Genomic DNA, 27,598 nt, shown 5'->3' on the forward strand with positions numbered 1-27,598 from the left:
ATTATCGGTGTTAATTAAAACATTAATTACTAGAAGCGTGTGTAGTTTTTATTAACCTTACGCATGCACGTGAATACATTATTTATGTAAATATTTATTTTTACACAGCCGAAAAGAATTATTTAAAATTTAAATTAATTTTTCTCGCACTTCAGTGAAACGTCTAATTTAAAAGATTATATGAAACCCTTTTCTCATACATATTCATAAGGGATTTATTAATTTTTCGCTAGGTTAGACGCTTTTTTTCGCTCTTGGTCCACTCAAATATAATATTTCATATATTTTAATGAAAAGCTCATAATTTCACAATTTAATATATAAATAAAAATGTATTTAAAATGAAACTTATATATGTAATATATTCTATATATAACTATTTAATAAATGTTTGTAATAATATTTATAAATATTCACTAAAAATTGCACATGTCTTACATATATTATATTTTTAATCAAAAGCAATTATTATATACATATATATTTTTTCAATATTTTAATTAAATACTATTTTATCAAATAAAACAAACAGTTTTTGACAGTATTTACTTATTCACGTATAAAAGGCACGTAATTTGACATCAGCGCAATTAACCCGTGCGCGGCCACGCGTTGAAAAAAAAGTCACCCCTCGCTGAATTTTTTCTCCATTTTTTTTACGACGTAATAAGAGTTTACACGATTTACCCCTATCGTTTTATTACTACCGTTTTGATAGCTTAATATTTTTTTTAAACACTTTTTTTTGTTTTATAATCGACTTCCTGCAATTTCACCCCCAGGGTTATGAACTTCAACGCCTCTGATCCGTACAACTGTTGTGGCAAATGCGTTTAACATAATTTGATTTTTTTCTCTGCTTTCAAAACACATAAAAGGTCGAACCCTTTGCGTGTAAACATTAATTTTTTTGCAAATAAAAAAAATGTATATAAATTTTTATTGAGCGATTATTCTGCGGCAGTTAGGGTTAAATAAATCATTGATCAATGTTATATTTAAAAAAAGATATTAGGTTTTTTATGTGACTAGGAAGGAAAATTAATGTCTGTTGGCGTGACAATGTGTATTTAAATTTATAAAGAAAACAACAAGTATCACATTTGTATGGAAAGTTTATTTTTAATTCGAATAACCCTTTGGCGCACAACATCGATTATAAGCCATAAAAATTAAGGCACACAGCACACCGTTTTGGAATGATAAATTATTGTACGTAAAAACGGGTAAACCCTTCGCGACCCTTCGTCATAGCTTGAAATTTAAAAGAAAAATGTGCTTTAAACTTTTAAAAACAATTTGAAATTCTAATGAGATAATTCTTAACGTATCTTTAAATCATTTAAATGAGCAAGTTACTTTTAAATGCGCCGCTTTAATATACAAAGTTTATATTTTTATTATAAAAAAACTTACAATTTAAATTACTGTATAATTTTATAGTAGCTAATCTAATACTTAATAAAATTTATTCTAAAGTTATTAGTAAAATAATTACATAACATTATTATTATTACTATAAAAGTGCTTATACATTTTTTTGACATTATTTTTTGTGTAAAAAAACTAATCACCAATTTTGTCAGATGATTATTTAAGTATGATAACAACGAAATTTTTAATTTATAAAAAAAATAGTTTTTTTCAATTAAAATTAAAAAAAACATATTTACAATCTAAAAGCCACTAATTTAAAATAATAATAATAATAATAAAAGCAGTTTATAGTTAATTATAAATAGCATAGCAAAACATTATTTCACTAAAAATATTAAAAAAAAAACCCAACCTTTATTTAAAATAAGATCGTTGAAGAAAATGACATATTTAAAATAAATAATATTTTAATATATCTTATCTTTATCGTTAGAATTTAAATAATATTTTATGATATAGAACTTTTTGAAAATGCCGTATACCTAATTTGATATTTATTTTTATCGGTATTTAGGATATTTTATTTTTAAATTATTATCAAAAATCACAGATTATTAATAATTGGGTAATTATACAATATTTAATTTTTTTAAAATACGCTAAAATTAAACACAATGAGTAAAACATTTTAAAGTTAACTTAAATATTTAATTTAGTGACTTTTGTGTTTATTTTATTTTTTAACACACTAAAATAATAAAAAATAGCAATGAATTTATATAGTTTGTAACATATAATGTGTGACACATTTAAAAGTAGCCCAGTAATTTAAACAGCTAGTTTTAATAATATACATTATCGTATTTATTTTTACTTTTCTTCAAAATAACTAATTTACTGACTATACAAGTTGTCCTATAAATTTTTAGTTAAATTATTTCTATCCTAATTAGGTTAAATATAATTTAACTAAAAATTACCACTGATTAACATATTTATTTCAATCTATATTAAGAAGACTTAGTGTTAAAATCACAGAGCAATAAATATTTTTCCAAAAAATAATTTATAATTTAGTCATCATGAAATTAGTAATTTTAAGTTCATACAAATATTCTTTGCTTTATTATGATCATTAAATGTACATAGATCATTAAATCTATATGTTTAAGAGTAGCCCAGTAATTTTTACGACTTGTATAAATAATACAAAAAAATTGTTATTGCTATCTTATTATTTTTTATCAAACTGCCTGATTTATTGACTATATAAATAATAAATTAAATTATATTTACTCATTGATTAACATATTTATTTTATTAAATATTTGGGATACTTTGTGTTAAAATTATTAGTGGAAATTACAAATAAATAAATATTTTAGAAAAATACCATAATGTAAAATATAATATAAATATACATTGCTTCAAAATTTTACTGAAATTAATAATAATTTGTTTAATAAAAGTATACAGTTAATGATGGCACGTTTAAAAGTAGTCCAATAATTTGAATGATTAAAATAAATGGTTTAATTAAATTATCCTTTTATCTCAATTAAACTTGAATATATGGCGCACTCAAAAGTAGCCTATATATGTTTAATTTCGATCGTAAATTTTTATTTACCATCATTTTTAATTTTCAAAATAAATTGTAAATATATATAAAAAAATATACTATGTTAAGGATTTTTGTATTTATTTTAATGCAACAAAAATTTAATAAAAAAATAGTAAATTTGGCGCGTTTAAAAGTAGCCTCAATCAAACATAAAAATTAAGTCTATTTTAATATGTATCATAAAGTAAAAAGTGGTTTTAAGAATTGTGATTTGTGTAAATATTTTTTTTTCTATTTAATTTTTTTTTTGTATATATTTTAAATAAATTACCTTCGGTCATATTTTACCCCATCAAGTCACTCGTGGGTCTACGCCACACTACCCGCTGTTCGCGAGAGATAAACCCCCATAGTTGGCAATCTAAACTTTGAGGTTATTTTCCATTTTTTTAATGCCTTCGGTCACGCGATTCGTTTTTTTCTCGTATTATATTATACTATACTTGTTTGGTTTTTCTTTGTTTATAATACGCACCCGTTTTGTGTAGGAGCTATGGGGGGTTGGAAAATAACTCACTGTTTTGTCTCTCTCTCTCTTTCTCTAAGAGAAGACATAATGAAATATACCAATTGGGTCACGCATGCTTCCGAAAAAGGGCCGAAGATATCGGAAAATTTCAACCCTTTTAACGCTAACGCTTACGCGTTTACCGCTAATTAAAAGTGACGTATACAAAAGTGTCGAATATACTGAAAATAGTGTCGCGTGTGACATGGTTATTAAAGATAAGTTTGTTTTTCTTTGGGAAATTAGTTTTTTATATAATATTTGAGGCACGACGCAGAGGCGTGTTAGATATATATAAATGCACTAATCATATTATATGGTTCTAAAACTATGATATTGCTCAATTTAAAATATAATTAATAATACACATAATCTATATCTACGTAACATCAAGTTAAATATATTAAGTTTAAAATATATAATAATAAATATGAATACAATGAGTTTGCAATTGTGATATTTTTTTTATTTATATTAAGTTGCTTATTGATGTACATACTTGTCAATCTAATAATACCACAATCTATCAAAAGATCGCCAACTTTAGAACCAAAAGTAGAAATCCCCGGGCGAGTTTAGGGTTTTATAAATAGTGGCCGATGGATGTGTATTTATTTTTGTCGAAAACGCAAAGTTTCGAAAACGCTGCTAGAGTTAACTGTTAACTGGGTCACAAGCGGCCAAAAGAAAAACACACGCCTCCTGAAGAAATTGAAAGCAAAAAAGTTGATCGTGTCGAGACTCTAAAAAGCATCGCGGGACCGGAGCGAGGTGCGGGGGGATGTGGGGAAAGGAGGAAAGCCAATAATTTTCTTTTTCGTTTCGGTTTTCGCGAGTTTTCACTTTTGCGCCTACCCAATGTAAGTGCCAGATGTCACGAAAGAAATTTTCCAAATAATTCGATTCGCCCCGAAAACTTCCACCCGAATGCAATCGGTTTCCAATTAAAGCAACTTTTTCAATAAAACACCTCCTCCCACATAACCACCCCTATCCAAAGCCTTGTGTTTTTATTTTATTTTTAATTTTGCTGATTTTTTCGCTTGCAGATTTTTATGCACAAGAACGCGATGCAGATGCACGCGCGGGAGCTCCAGAGGGGGTTGGCTGGGGGTGAAGTCAAGCCTCATCAGTGTCAACAGTGCCTAAAGTCCTTCAGTTCCAACCACCAGCTGGTGCAGCACATCAGGGTGCACACTGGAGAGAAACCTTACAAATGTTCCTATTGCGATCGGCGGTTTAAGCAGCTCAGCCACGTTCAGCAACACACGAGACTGCATACAGGTCAGTACCACTTTATATGAAATTATGCGTTGAATGAGGATCTAAGTGCCAAAATATTTCATTCAAAATAATCGGATCTAATGAATTTTATTAATCTAATATTAAGTCAACGATAAATACCTGAAAGTCATGGATATGAATCTTAGTGTTTTTTAATAAATTTATAAAATTATAAATTAATTAAAAAACAAGTAAGTTGTACTAATATTTTTGTAATAATAAAATACATACATATTAAATATTTACAGACTGATTTTAGTCTATATAACATTAGGTACCTAACTAAGAAATAGGTGTAACTAATTTATTAACATTTATTTCAATCTGCTGTCTCACTACTTAATTGTAATTTTTTATTGTGTTTGCATTGTGACGCATTGGGCTAACACATGTTACAGTAAAATATTCGCAATCAATAAATTAAAGGCTAGAAGAAAATCATATTTAAAAAATATAAATGCGTTATCTTAACTTAAATAATATATATATATACAACACTAATGTAATACGTATAAATTTATGTTTCGTCGGCATTAATAGAAAAAAGTTAATACATTCATAGCTCAATCAGAACTTTTGACAGATTTAATATTGGCTTAAATTAATCATAAGAATTTCGAAATTCTGGACATCAATTCTGGTCAATTTCAAAAATACAGATTTTACGTAATACATTCTTAGAACAACCAGAGTTTTAAAAAGCTTTGTGAATATTTACGCAAAATTAGTCTTTCGTTTATTTAAATCATAAAGTTATGTAGTTTTTTGTTTAATCACTTAAACGCCATCGACACACCGGTGTGTCATTTGCTGATTAAGTTTTTTTTCCAAATTATATTTTTAAAGCAAGTTAACGAATTATTTTCAAATTTTATTTTTTTAATTATTAAAGATTATTGTATTAGCTTCATTTATCAGTAAAGCAAGAATTTATGACCCGTGAAGAGACGTGACTCACTAAAAAGTAACTGGCGTTTAAAGGGTTAACCTATGCTCAAACGTTTTTAAGTATATTTTAAATATTTTTTGGTAACTTCTAGTCAGTGATTCAATTAAACTGTATTTTTAATGAAGAAAATGTTTTATTTTAAAATCAAAATTTGGTTATATAGTTTTGATCAAATATTGATATTTTGACAGAGAACATGTTTCTGTAAAATTTGCTAATTTTTTTATTGCTTTAGTCAGTTCATATTTAGTAGTTTTAATGAATGGTCAGTTGCTTTAATAAATTAGCAATAGTGCAATTTTTAAATTTAAATTAAGTTCGTCTTTATTATTTAAGGATCGTTTATTGATATTTAATAATCAGTTTTTACTAAAAAATGGATTAAAATATTTGTGAATTTGTATATTTTCTTATGGTTTTAAGTGGTCAGTAGCTGTAATAAATTGGCAATTATTCAATGGTCAGCAGTTATATTAAATGCTAAATAATTATTAAAGGATCGTTTATTTATATAAAAATATATGTTTAAATACAATATTTTGCTATATTTTAATCGAATGTAAGTGTTACTAAAAATCAAATTTAAAATATTTATATAATAAAATTACTACAATTGAAGTCTTACTGATTTTTCGAAATGCTACTGACCGTTTAAGTAATATTTTTAAGCTGAAAATATAATAATATTATTACTAATTAATCATTGTGTCGAACCTTTTAAAATAATAGTTAGCACTTACTTCTTTATTTTTTTAATGACTATTAAATTAAAAGCAGCAGATAAAAATAAACAATAAATCAAAGGCTAATGTTTGTTTACAAAATCAACTATTTATTTTGTTTGATCGTAGTTCATTCTCAGAAATATGTACATTAAACATGTTCATATCAAAATACGACTAAAATACCATCATTTTCATATCCAACGCTATCCAGGTATATTGTATTTATTTTGGTGCTTAGATCCATATCTATCTCTATCCATGTATATCTCCAAATTGATAGCCACGTGTTCGTGGGCGCGGCTTCGCAATCGGTGCACATTCCATTGGTCGCTCAGCATTTTTTTCCCTGAAAACTTTTTTCAGCGCATTTTTTCGCCGCCGTGGGCGTGTTATTCGTCGGCCAATAGCAACGCGTCGTTAGCTTGATGTTAGAAAAAAAAGCTCGGAAAAAATACGGTAAATCTGCGTGGAAAGCTGAAAAATGCGCCGACGCGTTGAGGCGAAGCGAGTCCCCTTTTCGCGATAGGCGCGTGCACCTCATTCGCAGATGCCCTCAACCTTTTAAGATGGAGCTAACAAGAGCTAAAGTATATACACACATACATAGCTAAAGTTCTACCGCATAATTCTCTGAGCGGAAATTAAAAGTAATATTCATAAAAAAAATTAATTATAATTTAATTAATAATTATAAAATAAATTTTATTAGTCAATATTTAATATTATGTCTTCATGCATGCAACACTTCGCATTTGAAAACAATAAATACATGAACTTAATCTCAATAGATAAATATTAAATAGTAGTAAAGAACGGACTAATCCAAATGTGATGCTTGCTTGTTTCATACTGAAGCTTTTAACAAATAAGTTCTAAAATTCAGTCAAAAATAATCCGTTCCATTCTCAACGTTAGCAACATTACAATAAGACTTATTTATACTAACCCTTGCATTCAAGTTAATTTATCTCATGACGAACAAGTGTAGTCAAATTATTTTTTGATAAAAAATCATTTCATGAATGCAAATATATTTACAGGCACAGTTATTAGGTATTGTAAATATTATATTTTAGGGCTACTTTTAAATGCATCACTATATTATTATTACATATTTTTTTATTAAATTAAATGATTACTATATAAAAAGTATCATTATTTAATTATACTAAAAGTGTGCGTGTGGATATGTCATTTTCTCATGTATCAACGCACATGTTTCATTGGATGTATGTATATGGGCGTTTAGGGGATTTCAATGATGTTCTTTTAATTATATCAAATTATGTCTTTTTTGGCATTATTCTTCAATTTAAATAATAGGCGCAGCAATTGAAAAATCATCAAAACCCGCACTGTAATGACGCCTAATTGCCACATTAATAACGACCAAATTGATTAATTAACCAAAGACGTTTCCCGGAACGACATGTCGAATAGAGAGAGAGGGCCTCCATGGGAATACATCGGGTATTCAAAGTACCCCAAAGCATTCAACCCCCTCAGGTGTATTAATTAGCTAGCTTGGCGATTTGACCCTGTGTGAGTAGATACATTTCTGGTTAAATATTTACGTTACTTTTTGGAGGAACTTTTAAGTTTAAGCTGACCGTGGATACTTTTACTCTCACAAAGGGAACGTTTTAATTTTGCCGCACAATTGCAAAAACGGCGAGCACTTAAAACATTCCATTGTCGGGAATTTCTTTGCGCGAAAAAGGGAAGTTTTGCGAGGCTGAGAATAATATAAAAGAAAGGAATAGAAAAAAAGCGAACGAGAAAAGATGAGCGAGAAGAAGAAGACACTTCAGGTAATTTGTTATTTTCCCTCGCGTGTGTCTTTCTGAAAAGAAAAGTTGGACGATGGAAGCTTTTTTAATTGCGTTTTCTCTGCCGCCACCCCGTAGCCTTAAAAAACACCCCCTTTTTCCACCCTCCAGTCCTTTTTTTAAATCCCGACGCGGAAAACTTTTGTGTGGAAGGTCGCAGGCTTTGTTTTGGACCCCTTTAATTGGCTCCATTCTGGCGGGACGAATTGGACTAACGGCTAATTGGTTCGCGACACAAATGTATTGTCGCTATGTTGCAGAAATGTTGCGAGGTGTAACCCTATTTAGTAGAAAAAATGCAAATTAATTTTATATTCAAGTAAAACAACTTTCATAGAACAATTTCAAACTAAGCCAGCGACATCTTAAATTTTAATTAGACGATAAAACGTTAAAGTTTTATTGTCTTTGCATAATATATACAGATAAAATTATAGTACATTTTATTTAGTTCGATTGCATTTTAATAAAATATTTTATAGCACTATTATTTTTCTACAAAAATTATTTAATTAAATTCTCAAAATATATTTAAGTTTATACATAATATGTGTAGTTACTGAATCAATTTATATGTATATATAAAAAAAATACAAAAAAATATCTTATCATAATATTAAAAACTTTGAAATATTTAAACATCAATAGATCATAAAAAAATACATTTATGTTTATATTATATGTCATTAATTAATGAAAGTTTTCATATTGTTATGGATGCTTAATAATAGATATCATAAACTGACCTTTGAAATGTTTTTTATAAACATGTTTCTGATATTTAATATCATTTTTTAACCAATTATTTCCTATAAATATAAGATTATATAATACCTAAAAGCAATTTAGCTCATTGTAGAACACTTTCCAATTATATATGTATATATAATCTTTTTATCTTAATTATATTTATCAGTTAAATTATAATATATTATACAACTAGTATCATATCTATTTTAAAAGCAATGTAAAAGTGATATTATAATTTGCTTGATTTTTTAATTTATGGCTATTAAATAGCTCATATAAGCTGTATCATGTTATTTCAGAACATAACACAAATTTTAATATATTTATAAGATTAAAAAATTATAATTATAAATATATAACAAAAAATCATAAATGGATACATAAAAATAGTATAGTTTTGTCGAAAGTTTTTTATATTAATTACCTACTAAAAATAAAATAATATTATGACTTACGAATATAGACGCGTTTATTATATTAATTAGTAAAAAATTCTTATATTAAAAAAATTATATTTATATAAATAGCTTGGCGCCGTTTTTAATACAAAAATCTTGTTCCAAAAATTTTTCTTAGGTATTCAATATTTCTTATTGACTTACCCAGTTGGTGCAGATTTACCCCGTTGTAACGCATTGGACTTATGTCTGTCAGGTTACAATGAAATATTTAAAATAAATAAATGTATGGTTGAAGTAGAGAAATATAATATATAAAAAATGAACGTTCATATCATATTTTTTGCCTGAATTTTTATTATATATATATATGTATATATATATTTTTTTTCATACTTAATCCTCTGTTTTAAAAATTACGGCACACCACTAAAAGTGACATTTATTAAGCTGTACTATTAGTTTGAAGTTATTAAAATATTTTTTTTAATTTACAAATTGATTTCTGTCTGGTTGTTGGTGTTGATTATGTTTACCCCGTTGTAATGCATTAGGCTAACGCTCGTCATGTTATGATTAAGAAACAGTAGAAAAATACCATGAAGGTCAGATTCACCTCTTGTTATCTATAACCATGAAAAGTGTTTAAAAAATGACACTAAGCAAATACACTATTTAATAAAATATTAAATATTATTTTACTACACGTATGTATCATATTCTTAGGTCTTCTTATTTTATCTGCCTTATTACCATTGATACGACCTTTTTTAAACTGTATTTTCAGAGGTTAATCCACCCTTTTTGAGAAAAAAATGTGTTATAACTTACATATGAGTCTGGATTTTTGAAAATATTTCAAATTTGACTACGGATATTTTTTGTAAAGAATTCTTGACTGCACTTATGTTTTTTTTATTTATTATGTCAGCTTTTAGTTAAATTGTCACTTGTCTTGGAATCCTATTATTTGAGGTTCAACCACCGTTTCTCAATTTTTGGGGGATTTGTTATGATTTGGAGTCAGTGACGTGTATAATTGCAGATTCGAATGCAGTTTTTGAACAAATTAGTAATTATATTATTATATTATGAGCTCTTTGCGACAATTTTAACAATACACACCTACGCAGGGATGCACATGATCTGGAATGTGGATTTGCGGGCGGGGGTGCACGCATGCAGCGTGGAAACCACACCCTGCGGCCCCACGGGCCAATGTGCGGCTGCAGCGAGACCGCGCCCCTGCATCGCACACACCCCATACGTGCACGTGCACCCCCTTACAAACACACCCACGTGTGGGTGCACATATATGTGTAGCGCAGAAAGCATATATGTATGCGATAATAATTTTTCTGTCCGGCCGGCCGCGAATTTACGCGCGGCGCCAAACGGTTTCGACGCGATTTTAACCCTCTGCGTGCCGCTGGGGGTGAAATCGATAACGATGACGGACGCGTCTCGCGGCGCGTGCACTCCTATGCGCTCTGAAATGGGTCTGCATAATGTGCATTGTATATTGTGTATAATGCAATGCTCAGGTAGCATGAGAATGAAGATGGGGTTAACTCTAACCACTTAACCAGTTTTCAGTCAAGCGACGCAAGAGTTAACACAATCCTTCTGCGTTAGACGAGTAAGTCATATGAATATATAAACACTTATATGTATATATGTAAATATAAAAAATATACAATAAGCTGTTTTTTAGTATGATTAAGGGCTAAAAGTTTTTATAAAATGACTGCCGTCTCATATTAAATACAATAACCCTTATGCGATATGATATTTTATAAAACTTCCGATAGTATATCTTTCTGTTTGTCTGACTAAATTAATTGCATAAAAATTTAATGTAAATTGTTAATATATATGTACATATATATAAAAATAAATTATTAATTTTATATTTTTTTATAAAATGAGTTAATATGGAATTACTTATTATCAGAACCAAATTTAAATTTAAATAAATCATTACAATATTTATCCGTGAGAAAAGAAAAATCTAAGAGAACTAATTTTTTCAGATGATTTAAAATATAATTTTAATCACTAATTTTGATCTTCTAAAAACGATAGAAATTAAAATATATCAACTGCATATGAAATTTAAACACAGGTATTTTCGATTATACCATTATCAATTTTGTTAGTATTTAATGGTATATACAGTTTCTAACCGCGTATCGATAAAATTTTAGTAAAAAATGGTCGAGCAGTGAGAAATTTCACGTTATTTTCTAATTTGTTAATAAAAAATTTACGCATTTTTTATAATTTACTCAGATTGAGTTAGGATGCTCATTGGGCAGCGCAGTGAGAAATCTGAGATTTTATTTTCTGCAATTTGCATACTAGAGTTTGGATTTTTTTCATTTAAAATATTATTTTTTGGTAAAGAAAACGATGTGATTTATTTTTTACAGTGCGAAAACTTTTATAAAATTTCTTTAGGAATTTTTAAAAAAAAATTTGTATCTCATCAAATTATTTTTGGATTTTTTTTCAATTTTCTTGAAAAAATACTTTTTATTTCTCAAAAATTTGGCTTTAAAAAAATGGTTAATCATCAAAAAATTTACCTGAAATTTTTATTTTCTTAAAAAAAGTCCGTTTATGCGAAAATTTTTAAATTTTATTTTTTCTGGGAATACACTAGATGTAGAAAAAAGTTTTTTTTCACATACTATTTATTCTTAAATAAGTCGATGCAATTTATCAAGTTGCACAACGAAAACTTTTACGATTTTTTTTTTATTATATTTTTAAAAATCAATCTCATTTAACCGTGCAAAGAAAAATTTCTGATTTTTTATTTTTGTAGTTTCTAAATTATTTTAATAAAGTGTATATTAAGCAGCGCAGCGAGAAATTTAAGATTTTCTTTTCTTTTTTGAAGAAACGTTACAATTTATTAAATCGCGCGGTTGAAAATTAAACGTATTTTTTCAAAAATTGTTATTTAAAAAATTGCAGTTTATCAAAAATTATCAATTTTCTTGGAAAATTTTTTTTTTTTTTTTTATAATATTTTACATTAAAATCATACTAGGTGTTAAATATTATTAATGATATATTAAAATACAATGCAATTTATATAGTCACATAGTTAAAAATTGTACTAAATTATTACAAAACTTGCAAATAATCATAAAAATCCATGATTTTTCATATATAAAATTTTAATTTATCATATATTTAACCCTTTTAACGCGGATGGGTTTTATAGGTGTAATCAAAAAAATCGCAAAATTAGATATTTATTATAATTTATGGATGTAAATCATATGAATTTTTTGAACCATAATATTTAAAAATATATTGCATGAACAGATGCCCTTCCCACATATTAACCAATTTCTAAATGGCACATAAAAGGGTTAAATAAGCTCAGTAAGAAACTTGAGATTTATTCTTACTCTATTCAACACAAATTGATACCAACAAAATATTATTCAAATATACTGGTAGATTGCGATAGACGGTTTAGCACTACTGGAATATTATATAAATACAATCTTTTCAAAAAACATTATTTTCATTACATATATATTTTTAGACATAAAATAAAGTGCATTAAAAATGATTCCAAAGATGTTGCAAATTGTATCATATGTATTTTGCACAATTGAGAAGATAATGAACATGGAAAATTTCCTGTGTACTTACACGTACCGGTACATCCCTCACAGTGAACGACAGTGATTTTTTAAATAATTTTCCTGTAGTTATCTAGTTAAATTGTTGGATTCCATGAATCTATGTGAATTATTTAAGAAATAATTAGCCCTATGAAACATTATTATTAAACTGTTAATTTTAAAGTCTTATATCATTTTTTTAAATGCAGAGCTTCTTATTTATACATAATTCAAAGAATCTAGATTTCAGTCGCTCAAATAATTTGACAATGCTTCTCTCTGCAATGTCTTGTCAAAATTGCCTCAGTTTCTAGCATTGTCCCTACTATGATTGATCAATGAACAAATTAAAATAAGATAATACTAATGAAGCATTATGATTAATTTGTTCTGTAGCTAATAAAAGCTTAAAACTTTTGATTTGTTGAGATATAACTATGTAGCTTTTTGAAAATAAGTCTCATTTATATATTTTTAAAGCTTAAATCTGATACATAAATTATTTTTTAATGTTGTTTTCTAAAATATATATGCATTTTTATAATTTATATATACCTAGGTATAATTTTTGCAATGCAATTATATTTTTTCTTACTGTTTCGTCCTATAAAACCGGACGAGGATCATTCCACTTCAGCTGAGATGCAACTCTCAAGCTCAATGAATTCAAAGATAGAATCCGGTGAGTAGATTAGGATTATTTTTTATTCACTGTGGAACCATTTTTCTAAATTCATTATCTATTCTACTGTCAATATCTAAAAAATATGTATTATACACATATAGGTCAACCCCGCCTTTGGATTGATAGCGTCGAAACACGAAACTTGAACGTAAAAGATACCATCAAAAAATAAATTAAAATAATGTATATGCATATCTACACTATACCAGAGTATATTGGACAGTTCGATTTTGCAAATTCTGAATTATATTTAGCTCATTTGAGCTCTCGTGGGCATGTGTAATAACGCATAAAGAGCACTTTGCGCCTACATACATAGGTATAGTGTTAAACAATCGCAGCTCGTACATGCTTATGTGGGTGGTTGTTTGGCCAGGGGTTTCGCTAACCCCCCATGACCGTTAATTTAGGCCGTATGAGTGGTCAACCCATACTCCGTTGACCACTATAACCATCGCCGTGATGATGGCCCGCCCAACCCTTTCGGGTTTAGCCGGGTGCAGCTGCAATGTTGCGATTGTTTAAAAAGTGGCATTGCAAAAAAAAACAACAACGGATCAAATGATATTCGTATTCGTATGATGATATTATCTTGTGAGCGTACGTGCAAAAATGCAAATTGAAAGAGTCAGGTATAGGTTGTTCCATTGTGCATCTGTGTTGACCGGAAGGGTTGGGTTTTCATCTGTTGAATTGGGTTTGATGTAAAAAAACATATGTGATAATAATAGTAATAATGTAGTACAGACCAGAGATATAAATAATATTCTATTATCTCTTGCATATTCAATATAAAAATAGATGAACTTTTAAACCATGAAATTTAGAATAAAATATAGCAAATATCATCCCTAGATAATTTCATTGACAATAAGCATACGCAGTTATGTTTATATTGTATGCAGATGAATGCAAGTTTCTAATATAAGCAATTTAAAATTGGTGACATTAAATATAAGTCTTGAAATTGCTACTTATTAGTGGATAAAGAAACGTATTTTCTTCAGTTACTATTATTATTCTTAATCTTGTATTATATAGTATGAGTGTGTTACCATTTTTTTGAATACAGAAATGTTCAACTATTTGTAAATGAGTCGTTAAGATTAAAATATGGCTGCGTTAGTTTTTTTTTACATATACATAAATCATAAGATTTAAACTAAAACTTTTTAAGAGTGATAGGGCTTAATTAAAGCATCTGATGTATACATTATAATACCACAAATGGATTCTCGGAAAACCTTTCTGTGCCATCTTTTTATTCGTCGAAAAATTGCGTTTTAGGGGTGAGATTCGCCACGTAACCACAGCCATCCCTCTCGAGAGTTAAAAAATGGTTTAATACTCGCTCCTTAAACCGTAATGGATTTTTCGCTTTTTTGACAGACCCTAAGAGGATCTGGCCCGTCTCCTGAGATACGAATCCTTCTCAATAATTAACGAAAAGGGTTTATATTTATATAGAATATAAAACGCACGTGGATTTGGCGAAATATGGCCGATGATTCCAACCACCCCCAGCTCCAACTCCCACCATGATGATTATATTGATTCTGTTCCCTACCCAGTTGCTATCTAAACATGTCTATCTATTCCCTATGCACTGTGCGTACCACCCTCGATAGCAATTCGCGATTCACCACCCCTTTCCAACCACCCGACACACAGAACCCACCCCACAATCATAATTCACACGTAATTATACACGTATTATTTTCATACACTAACTAGTTTCGTATGCAACAACGGCAGTTTAGCAGTTTTGTGCATTATTTATTAGTTTTTACGTGTGCGATATGGGAGCACTTTTCCAGCGGTTAACCCTTTCGACGCCGACAGGCTTTCCGGGCGCGCGATGTATGCAAATGCCATCGATAAAGTCCAATTTGCACTACGGGAGGCTTACTCTCGAAATGTTGATGCATATTGCAAAGGCATGTAGTTTAATGTCTGCCATAATATAATATTATTATTTTATATTTTGAGAGTTTTTAGAGTACGCTCGGGATAAGGATGCCGGTTTGTTATTGTGTGCGTGTACATTTATATGAGAGGGAGAAGTGATGTAGCGTGTACTTCGTTGTCTCGCTTTCTCTTTTAAGGACAGTCGCTGATTCGTCAACGCTGGTATTCGTCATTAAAGTGCAGTGTGGCACAGAAGTTCGATCTTCTCTAGTGATTTATTTTAAATAATTTTGTGTTGATATTGGTTTAACCCAGATATGCCCACTGTCCCATGGGTAGGTCACGAAACTCGTGCCACTGTTTTTTATTTATAAATGAAATTTTAAGAGAACCAAATTTCTTGAATATATCTGGGTTAATTGATATCAAGGCATCAAATATACACTGTAAGTTATTCGTTCTCTTACCCGTGGATTAAAATACTTTAATTATTTTTTCAATAATCCGTACGTTGTTGGTTTTTTTACACTATTCTCTGTAAGGTTTAAAAAAGTTATGATTCTTATCGTTACGCAAATGATATTTTTTAAATTTATTTAATGGATTCTAATGATTTAATAGAGTCGTCGAGCCATTAAACAATCTGCGAATAATTTCTTTCCCCATTTTATATCTTTTTGCTTTTGAAGAATAGCTAAAGACTTCATTATTTTTTTGACTAATGAAAGATTTTGAATTTTGCAAATATTTAATTAATGACATCAATGTCTGGTTTCTTGGATTATATAATATATTTTTAATTGTCCGTTGAAATTTCTAACTTAGCTCAGATGTATGTATGTTAAATAAACATATATTTTCTTTTAAAATAAAAAAATTAAATATTTTGAGCGAAATTGTTTTGAGCCACACTGTTCGCGCACACAATAACAAACCGGAATCCTTATTCCGAGCGTACTCTATGCAACTATAATTTCGCATAATGATGTGAAATATTGAAATGAACATTTATTTTGTTGCAACATGAACTTACGTGATATCGTTGTTACATTATTTAAATCAGTAACACAGCAATAGAAAGTACTTGAAATAAAGCTTTTGTTTAAAATGTTTCAGCTTACTGAAACATAAACATTGCAATAATGCCATTGATTTATAAAATAACCCTTATTTTTATGTGGCACTATCTGGATTTGAGATATACTTATTTAAAAATACATAAATACACTATTTATAAAATAAATGCTTAAATTTCTGGTTGTTCTAAGAATGTATTATACACATAATTCAGCATTAAACTTTATATAAAGATAAAAATATTTTTTCTTATATTTATTTTTGACTGAAAAAAATATTTTTTTATCCTTTTTATCTATTTATATTAAAAAATAAATAAATAACGTAGTCTATTTATGCTAAACGCATAATTTAAAAGCACAGGTTCGATTCGCTGCAGAAAAGTCAAATTATTTATTATAAAAAAAGTGAATGCTATTAAAAAAAAGTGAATCCTGTATTTTTTAATATTTTGCTGTAAGATCAAAATAGCGTTGTCTGTAGTGTCTAGCCTGGTAACCAAAAAACCACGGGTTCGAGCCCCGGCAGATAGACTTGCTAAAACACATATTAATTTAGAAAAATATGTTTTTTAAAACACCAATGCATTTAGAGACAAATTACATAGCCTAATCTTAGTTTTTGTGACAAATATTCCGGCCATAGAAAACACTCATAAACTCGTAATTTTGGGCAAAAATAAATGTAGGATATATTAAATAAAATTTGAATTAGAAAGTGAGTACCGGACTATTTTTTTTAATTCCCGGGACTCGAGACAGCAAAAAATCTTTAAATTTCCGGGCTGTCTCGACACAGAATCACAAATTCACAGTTGCGAGAATATACACAAAACAAAATATTTTCTAAAGTCTCTAGTGATACATTCTTAGAATAACCAAAGTATACGCATTTTTTTAAATATCTATAGAGCGAAATCTTCATACATATTTCTCACACAAAAATTATTATTAGGTACAGTCGAACCAAGTGTGACAATATAAACGATTTTTTTTACTGCGGTTGCAGTAAATGATCAAATCATCGATAAATCATATAAAAATATAATTATGCTAAAACTGTTTAAATTTTAGGGTATTTAGTAAATCATAAGGCATTTAAAAATATGCAAAACAACTACAAAAACTGACTTTTGAAACATTGTATCAAGTCTAAAAAATAATAAAAAATATACACATTGCAGAAATGAGCTTTTTTTAAATAAAAATGTTTCAATAACTTAAGAAAAAAGGCTTGATAAAAACTTGCACTTTGATTTTATGGTATGTACATTTAATGAGAATTGGATGTTTATATGTCTTATTCAATTTATTAGTAATTAAAAATTATTACTAAATTTATTTTGTAAGAGGGATTACAACCCGACATTGGAATTAAATTTTAGACTATTTATATCGTTGGATTGTAGTGATATATAACTATTAGTCTCATTTTAATTTCATTGATTCCTTATAGAAGTTTTTATTATGTTAACTCTCGAACGACGTCACTATGGCACGATTATGGATTTTTCCACGTCGAACACAGAAAAACAGAATGATTCATAATTTCCTGTTATGTGTGTTATATTAGATAAGAGCCGATCAATATTCGCTCGTGGAATTGAGCCAACTTCGGCACTTTTACACATAATCCAAAAGGTCTGTTTTCGCATTTGTGTGATACGACATGCACTCACTTATTAATCATCGGCATTGACATAATTTATTAATTAAAAATATTGTTGATAAGAACGATAAATAAATCATATTAAAAACAGAATTGACAATATCCATTGTTGAAACACTATTCATTACTACATACAATGATAAAACGAAAGTTTGCTCGAAAACATCTTAGGCCTACTCCAAACGAGAGTATCAAAAGCCCTAATTCACCTTGCCCTGATTTGAAGCAAAACGTGACGTTACATCAGTCCCGCTAGTGTATTGGTTTATATGCATAAATGCACGCGAAAGACCACTCACACCGCGATAAATTCGCACTGGAGATATGCAAGTATTACGTATCTCCGTCTCGCTCCATCGTTTTAATTCGGATCGTATGCAGATGCGAGATAAACACAGGCCTAGTGTCTAAATGTTTGTAAAATCGTTACTAGGCCATTGCGAGTGAAATACACGTGACTTGGGGTGACCATGATATCATAAATAATAATAATAATATATAAGCATAACAAAATGATTTCATTTAATGTATTAAATATTATTTAATTTTATTAAAAAATATTATTGATGATAATAAATATTTTTTAATGTATGGTCACACTAACAGTGCGAAAATAGTAAGTATGAGACATTCATTCTGACATGTGTTGCAAGTAGGAAGTGCACATTAGAATATATGATGCGAATGCAGTATAACTCTGCGATGAGCTAAATATTTTTATGTGCTATTTAGTATCGTTTTACATTTGTTATGTGCGATATTTAGTGGTGTGGTGATGCTATATATCAATTTTATATACATAGTATATTTGCTACAATGTCATTTTATTTTAATTTAAGTTTTATAGTCAGTACATATATTGTTAAATCTGTGTTGATGCACATCTGGGCGTAAAAAGTGCATATAAAATTAATTTATTGAACAAATTTTGGCAATTACAGCCACTAAAAATATTTCTGAATAATTAGATATCCTTAAATAGCAAAATTATTTTTAAAAAAATATGTGGGGGACCAGCAAAAATAAACGACGATGTATCGGTTGCAGAAATAAATCAAATCTTATTCAAACCATCCATCTGCTCGCTGATAAATTAAGCCAGTCCGATTCAACAGTGCATAGACACGTTAAGCATATTGGGAAGGCTTGGATATAATGTGTATGAGTATATACATATCCGCATATCTGAGCTGAGTCGTCTTTTCTCGATCATTTATTAAACGAATAGTAGATGCTTATTTTTAATGGTTAAATTTTATTTGTAAGTCCGTAAATATTTTGAAATCACATATGTTAGATAAGAATAGACCATATACATCCATTTTATAAATATGTACATATATAACACATATATGTACATATATCTACTCCGTCTTCACGCTTCGTTGAATACGCATATATATAAAAATGTCCAATTAAAACGGTGGGTGTATCTAAGCTTCTCCACGCCTATTGCTACTGTAGGTATGTAGAAGCAAAAAAAGTGTTTGTGTTCTTTGCCAAGTTTTCTCACGATCCAATAATTTATTTCCAAGGGAAAAATTTCGTACATATTCTTTAATTTCATGCAAAAAGATGGAAGAGGGTTCTAGGAAATTTATTCAACGAATTGGCGAAAGGAAAATGGCACGCAAAAAAAATAATATGGCAACCAAATTTGATTGTTCCCAAATTGGTTTTTAATCGCTCCAATAGACGGTGTAGGGGTGAGCTTAAAAAGGAAAAAGAAATAATAATCGGAGAGAATTGAAAGAGCCAGGCATTAATCGCATTCTGTGGGTGAATCAAGATCGGGATTATTACTCAATTTTTGCCTATATTGGATATATAATAATAGGAAAATTCAACAGTGCACTTTTTGACCTTATTAAAATTATAATAATTAAATTATGTGGGCTACTTTGAAATGCTTTAAGCTATCGATATATATTTTATTCAATACATTGATTGACTTAATTTAAAATTTAACATCTTACTCTTAAGTGAAACATGTGCTATAAAAATTTCTACAAAATATAAAGCAATGAAATATTTAAAACATGTCACTATAAGTAAACATTAATTTATATATAATAAATAAAAAAGACGACTAGATCTTACTGCTACTATATTTTAATTAAAAAAAGTAGAATATACAGTTTTTTACCCTAAATTTAGTTATAAGAATTAAGTTTTACATTTAATTTATACTTAAGACCAACGAGCTATTAATATATTTATTTTTATACAAATATTCAGATTTAATATGAGTGTATCTGTATAAAAATCAATATCATTATATTTTAGATTATCTTGATTGCATACGTATTAAAAAATAAAATGTTAATAGCATCAGCAAAAACATTTTAGCTCATAAGGTTAAATTATATTGTCAGTTGAATAATATACAGTTTTTACACACAGCTTTATATAAAAAATATTAATTAAATAATATTATCTAAAATAGATGAGCAATATTCCATATGAACAGAAGTAATAATAGTAGGAGCGTAAATCCAAACTTGTCATCTCTTTCTCAATTATGAATTATAAAAAAATAGATAGCTCTCAAACTGACTGTGTTAACGCAAATATGGTCTAGTCGTTGATATAACTTTCTGTGATGATTATATAAATTTCTCTGATTTTTGATATTTCAATTTAATAAATCGAACATTTAATTTAATTTATTCTTAGAACGTATTCCCGTTTTCCTCTTTTTTGCACCGTTTTATAACTTCATAGTAAAAATTAATTAAAACCAACATTAATTACGCTGTTTTTCCTCGCAACCGCCCTCGTTGAATAATATAAAAGATTTTTCCTCAGCGCCGTCCCCATTTTTATTATTTTCTTTGCTAAACGAAGGAAAATATTTGAAAAAAGCATTACGAAGGTCCGAAATAATTATGCGGGGGCGAAGGGGTTAATCATAATAATGGAAGCAAAACGGCTAAAGATCATCTCCGCCGGCTTTATCAGCCCGAGCCAATTAGAAATTATTTTTTTAAGGCGCTCAAAAAGGGTTAACGGAATTTCACCATAAAAAATTTAATGCGCACGCCTCACGAGTGCAAAAGGTTAATGCGAGCTCTTATGCCCAAATTACCCTCTATCTGATGCAAAGCCTTCCGCCCTCGTGTCTTATCTGCTTCTGACATATTCTTTTTCTAATCACTTCCTTATTTGAAAAATTGGAAGGAGCTAAAAGGGTGGGTCTATCTTTTTTCACGCAAATCTCTTTTCAATATATATTAAAAAGGGGCTCGTCTAGACTAAGGGTCTAATTTTTTAACACACACACACATACATTTACACACCCTAGAGCTCAATTTGAATCAACGTGATAATTTGAAAATCACTAGAATTTAATCATTGTCGCTTATGATTCAATGGACTTGAACGACATTTCAAACGCAACAGCGTAGTTTAATTGCTTTATTTTTAATCAATTATCTATTTTAAGAAATCATAATTCATTTTCGATATTTTTTCAATGTTATAACAAGAGAGAATCGCAGAGACAGAATGGAAGGAGGTGGCTGGAGAGGCTGAATTAAAAAATATTTCCACTCCAACACTTCCCTAAGTGTCCGACGGCTCTTGAGCAAATATTTGAAGAGGGAGGGTGATTGAAAAAAAAAGCACCCCGCCATCTCTCTGGGCGTCTTTCATTAGCACTCCCCTATCTTTAAATACAGATGAAAAAAATAAGAGTTTGATTTTGGGAAAAAGACGAGGGAATGGCTGGCGAGACGAGCAAATTGAAATGGCGATTCTTACATCATCTGATTGATTCGGCGAATACCTACTCACTTACATAATATTTATCAAACATTTAATTTTAATTATTATATGATATGCTATTTTCATATCTTAACAATTAATAACATCACCTGTTGTAATCACATAATGCTGTAATAAATATATAATAACAATAATATATTGAATAATTGCGTGCTCGTTATTTATATTGTATTGTTGATATGACAATGCCATAAAATACATAGCATGTCAATAATTATTATTACAGTTATTATTTGTATTAAATGATCAATTTTTTTATTATAATTATAACTTTAAGATGTATTTAAACGATACACATAATAGAAATTTTCTAATAAATAATTTATACTAAATTAAAAACTGAATCAACATTAACGATTTTAATTTTGTGATATTTTCAATCTGCTACAAAAAAAAACTAGTTTCTTATTAATATATTTTATAATAAATTATTTTTTTGTATAACGTTTATGATTTTTCTTAGATTTTTATATAAAATCATATTTTATTAAGTTAAATTATTTTTAATTAAATTAAATGTATTCATAATTTTCTTACTTAATACATTTTATAATAATTTAACTTTACGCTTCCTATCAAAATGTATTAAGCAGAGATCAAGAAGCAAAAACTTAATTATTTTATCACTAACATATAAAGAAGTAATGTTTTATTTATCTCTTAACATATGGTTTTCAATATTGTCAATTATATTAACGGTATATTTTTTTTTCTAATAATTTACGATTGCTATATTAGCTATTTGTTTTAATAATTTTACGAACGATCCTCGAATAAAAGTCATATTTAGCCCAGTTTTTGATTTAATGTTCCATGTATTAAATTCTCCCAATAAGGAGTATTATAACAATTTATTTATAGTATTATAAATTATTGCATTGTCACATTTACTGACGTAGATGCAATTCGTGAAATGCTATTGTGTACCATCACGATCATATTTTATTATATTGCAACATAATACCATAATAAATACAATAATAATATTTTTATAAAATAAATTATCGAAACGCTCTCACCTGTCCAAAGTAAGAAAGATAGTCTGCCCCTCACAAGACAAAAACCTTTTATTCCCCAAAGAAATATTGTTTCTTAACGGTTTGATATTCCTTCTTAATATATATTTTTAACACCCTAACCACCCTACGCTTTCTTGGGGGTATTATTTCGCATTTAAATCCTCGGTCCGTCATTTTTAATTAAGGCTGCTCGCAAATTTGCAACTGTACTTCAAAAAAAAAATACATTAAAATCTCAAAGAGTTATAATATATTTTAATCAATTCTGAGAGAACCTAGCCTTAATGTCAGATAAATTATTACGTGATAGCAGCATCCTGTTACAGCCACTGACATCATAGGCCATACTTAGGCCAGAATGATTACTGTAACTGCATACATTAATATGCATTTTACAGCTAGTGACTTCCTGAAGATAGTTAAGATTTTTTATACTATATTTATATATTTTTTAATTAAATAGTAATAATATACCTAACGATTTTCATAGCTTGTTAAATAAATAACATAATTTTAAATTAAGAATTATCTCACATAACATTAGTCTCAATATTTTTTTATTCCATTTAAACGGTTTCGTGGGTTTCTTCAAAGGTACCAACCGCTACTGCCATTGTCTAATATTTTTTTCATTAGTACAATTTTTAATTGTTACAATTCCGGCATTGTTGTCGACGGGCACAAAGGTGAAGGGTTAATACTCGTTTCAACCCCTTCTAAAACAATTCGCAGACAATGTGTTTCGAATTTATTCTCGTTTTTTTGTGTTTCTTCTTTTGGGATTCTCGCGCTGGAGATTAACCGAGAGAGAACGGGAGATATATGGTGTCTGTTGCTTTTCCCATGGATTTGGCTATAAATCAAAAACAATTAACTGCTATAATATTTTATATTATGCTTTTATATATAAAAATAACGTAGGCGCATTTAAAACTAGCCTGATCTCATTATTAATAAATCGTTCTTTATGAGCTTTAATATATACTGCAAAATAATTTATAAATAATATTTTTATTGTCAAATCAAATATTTTTATTGTACATGATATTTTAATTTTAATAACTATTAAATTTACTTTATCAATAAAATATTTTAATTGTTTTTAATTTTTTTTCAAGGCTACTTTTAAATGCGCCACCCATGTGTAATATAAAAATATATATCTCAATAGTTAAATATGACGTTACTATTTATTATACAAAATAGATTGAAATACATATTTTAATTTTAAAACTAGCATTTAGTTAAAGTTAATATTTTCTTATTATTATATATTAATTAATGATAGAAAAACATTTAATTTATGTTTATAAATATTTAATAATTATTGATAATTTTTTTTTATTACTTATCAAAGAAAGTGTTAAAAGGCGAAATATAAATAATATTTTTTTCCATAATTTTTAATCTATTAATTTCCTAGTTTTATATTAAAATTTTTGGACTACTTTTAAATGCGCCACATATTTGCATTAATTGAATGCTGATTTTAAATATATGATCAACCAAGCGTGAGACGTAATGAAATAAAATGGACTATAACAAAAACAATTCTGACAAAAAACTGTATATATAATCAAAAACCAAAAATTAAAAAATCGTATAAAATTTAACTCATACTCAATTCAATTTTATTTGTATTATGTTTTATTATAAAATAAAATCTTTAACACATATTTTTTTTACTTATAAAAGCAGGTTCATTTTTTACTAATATTTTGATTTACTACAATCTGCTTATTTAATAGTTTTTAAAATATTTCTTAAAATACTTAAAGATGTGTCAATATATATACAATCTAGATTAGCTAAGTGTGAGGTGTAATATGATTTAATTAATTCGATTATATAACAATATTACATACTAATAAAAACTTTTATTAATACTTTTAATAATTCATACTTATTATAATCAAAAATGAACTACGTTTCAATATAGATTAAAATGCATAAAAAATATAACTTATATAAGCATGCTAATTTTTTAAACTACTTTTTGCTCATGTTTTGATTTACTAAATCTGCTAATTTACTAGTTTATTCAATTATTTATTTGCCCTACTTTTATATGCATCACTTATATAATAAACAAAACAGACACTGACCTCAAATAAGCATAAGTTATGTACGTTACATAAAAAGGATAATTAAATTGAATATTGCAAAAAAATACATACAATCAAAAAAATAATTTTAGCAATAGATTTTATTTCACTTTAATTGTTTAGATTATAAAACTTAAAATTTAGGCACCTTATAAGCTAATTTTTATTATATCAAAATATATTAAATTATATCTATACCAAAAATATTTTTTTTATTACATATAAAAGCAAGTTCATTTTTTAACCAATTTTATGCTGATGCTTTGATTTGTTATAATGTGCTAATTAACTAGCTCTCTAATTATTTTTTAATAGCATTATTATCTGTTATTATTATTATATGATAACATTAATCATTACACAATAAATAAATAAACTTAGCAATAGATTCTATATCCCTACAGTTTTAGCGATTTTTGAACTGAAAATTTAAAAATACTTTGAACTTAAACTCAAATGCATTCTATAAGTTTTATGTATCACAATAGATTAGAATCAATATTAAAAATTACTATTCTATTGCGTATAAAAAATATAATAAAATACAATCAAATAATTTAATTTAGTTGCTTAATTAAATTGTTTTATATAGGTTACTTTTAAATGCGCTTCTTACAATACTTTATTACCTTTTCTTAATAAACTAATTTATTTTCAATTAAATATTTGTATTTACCAAGATCTTATTTAATATAAATTTAGGTAAAATATTTTGTAAAAAAATATAATATATATTTTACTTAAGCCTCTAAACCTTAAAAAAACTTATTTGTAAAATATATATTTTTTTAATATTATATTAAATTAAATTTATTTACCCATTTATAATATATCTAATTTAATTTATTACTTATAAATGTATATCAGTAATATTTAATACTTTAGTTTTAAACCACTGATATTGAGTCTAGTTACATTTTTAATTAAACACAATCCCACACAGTATGTTCAATATGTATTGTTTTAAACGAATCTTTATAAGAAAGCAAAGAAGCATAAACTCCTAATTACTTTTGTAATTCGATTTGCCGCGCCAGTGGTGCAAAACAATTAATTAATATGCATATTTGAAACAACGAAAAAAAAACAATAGTAAAATTGCGCCTAAGGCTTATTGTTTTAAAAAAGCGACAGTTATTATTATATATATATAAATTGAATTTATTCTTTATACATGTATGTGTATGTTCTAATAGCAAAAAAATATCTTATTGTGTTTCAACGGTGATCCGCGGACATCTGCCCCTTAAAAGATGGCTTTGATATAAATTGAAGGGTCAAATTTGAACCGTGGCCAAGGGATCAGAGTTAAAAAAACAATAGAGCCGGGTCAACGGAGGGATGATTTCTCATATCAATTTATAACCATTTGCTATCCGGATGTGCGGACCCCACCGTCATTATGCGGTACGTGACCTAAAAGGGTTAAGCAATACCAGCTTGAAAGCGGGCATTTTATTATTATACTTACCGGAAGATGCTTAGAGGAATTTTTATATGAGCTTTCATAATACGCCTCCAAATTATAGCTTAGATCAATATTAGTTGAGTTAAAAAAATCATTAATTCATCGACATAGACGCGCTCGAATAAAATATAAAATATAAATCACGCTGTAAAAGTTTCAACCCTTTTGTTGTGTCGCTTATTTTTTTCGTTTTACATATTGTTCATCACTGCCCTCTGAACTGACACGGGTCAAATAATAATATAAGAATTAAAACGAAAAATAAAATCGTACACAATGATGGCATGGGGTCATAAAAAACGCGGAAGGGTTAAAAATGGACCCAGCGTCCAGTAAACCCGGCAGCTGCAACATTTTTCTATTATGTTTATTATTATTTGACCCTGATTAAAATTTACAATTAACATCAATCAAACGTTAGCTATGAGAGTTGAATAAAAAATATAAAAAATGCGCATTTAAAATAATTTATAACACAAAAATAAAAAATCATTCCACTTTGTCGCTTTTTACAATAGCCGCCCTACTGCCAATACACCACTTGTACGTTGTTTAATTTATATCCACAGGTGTGAAATTAGGTGATGTAATATACGTACAACACAATTGCACCGTTTATCTTGACCGGAAGTGAGAACTGCGTACATTTAACAATTTCGGGATTCGATCCCGGGGCCTTTGCTCGAACACCACCTTGTTGCCTCGGACCACTAACCATCTGCCTTTATGTGTCAGGCTCTGACACCGTAACGGTATCATAACTCCTACGCGATTGAAAAACGCCAATTATA

The 27,598-nt window shown here is 28.1% G+C and overlaps 1 protein-coding gene and 1 long non-coding RNA gene across 2 annotated transcripts in view; both read left to right on the top strand.

Annotated features, from left to right (window-relative positions):
• Positions 1 to 27,598, top strand: part of dati (zinc finger protein datilografo) — a 95,954-nt gene that overhangs the window by 41,979 nt on the left and 26,377 nt on the right. The window contains exon 4 of the mRNA XM_088190409.1: positions 4,559 to 4,793. Coding sequence (XP_088046535.1) covers positions 4,559 to 4,793 — 235 coding nt within the window. The remainder of the gene's footprint in view (positions 1 to 4,558; positions 4,794 to 27,598) is intronic.
• On the top strand, positions 11,767 to 17,877 carry LOC148232708 (uncharacterized). The gene is made up of 2 exons (XR_015810476.1): positions 11,767 to 15,766; positions 16,638 to 17,877. It is a non-coding gene; the product is annotated as an uncharacterized LOC148232708 (long non-coding RNA).

This window comes from Plectrocnemia conspersa, unplaced genomic scaffold (genome assembly GCF_051122295.1).
Source record: "Plectrocnemia conspersa isolate PC_06_02 unplaced genomic scaffold, ASM5112229v1 ptg000008l, whole genome shotgun sequence".
NCBI classification, from domain to species: Eukaryota; Metazoa; Arthropoda; class Insecta; order Trichoptera; family Polycentropodidae; genus Plectrocnemia; species Plectrocnemia conspersa.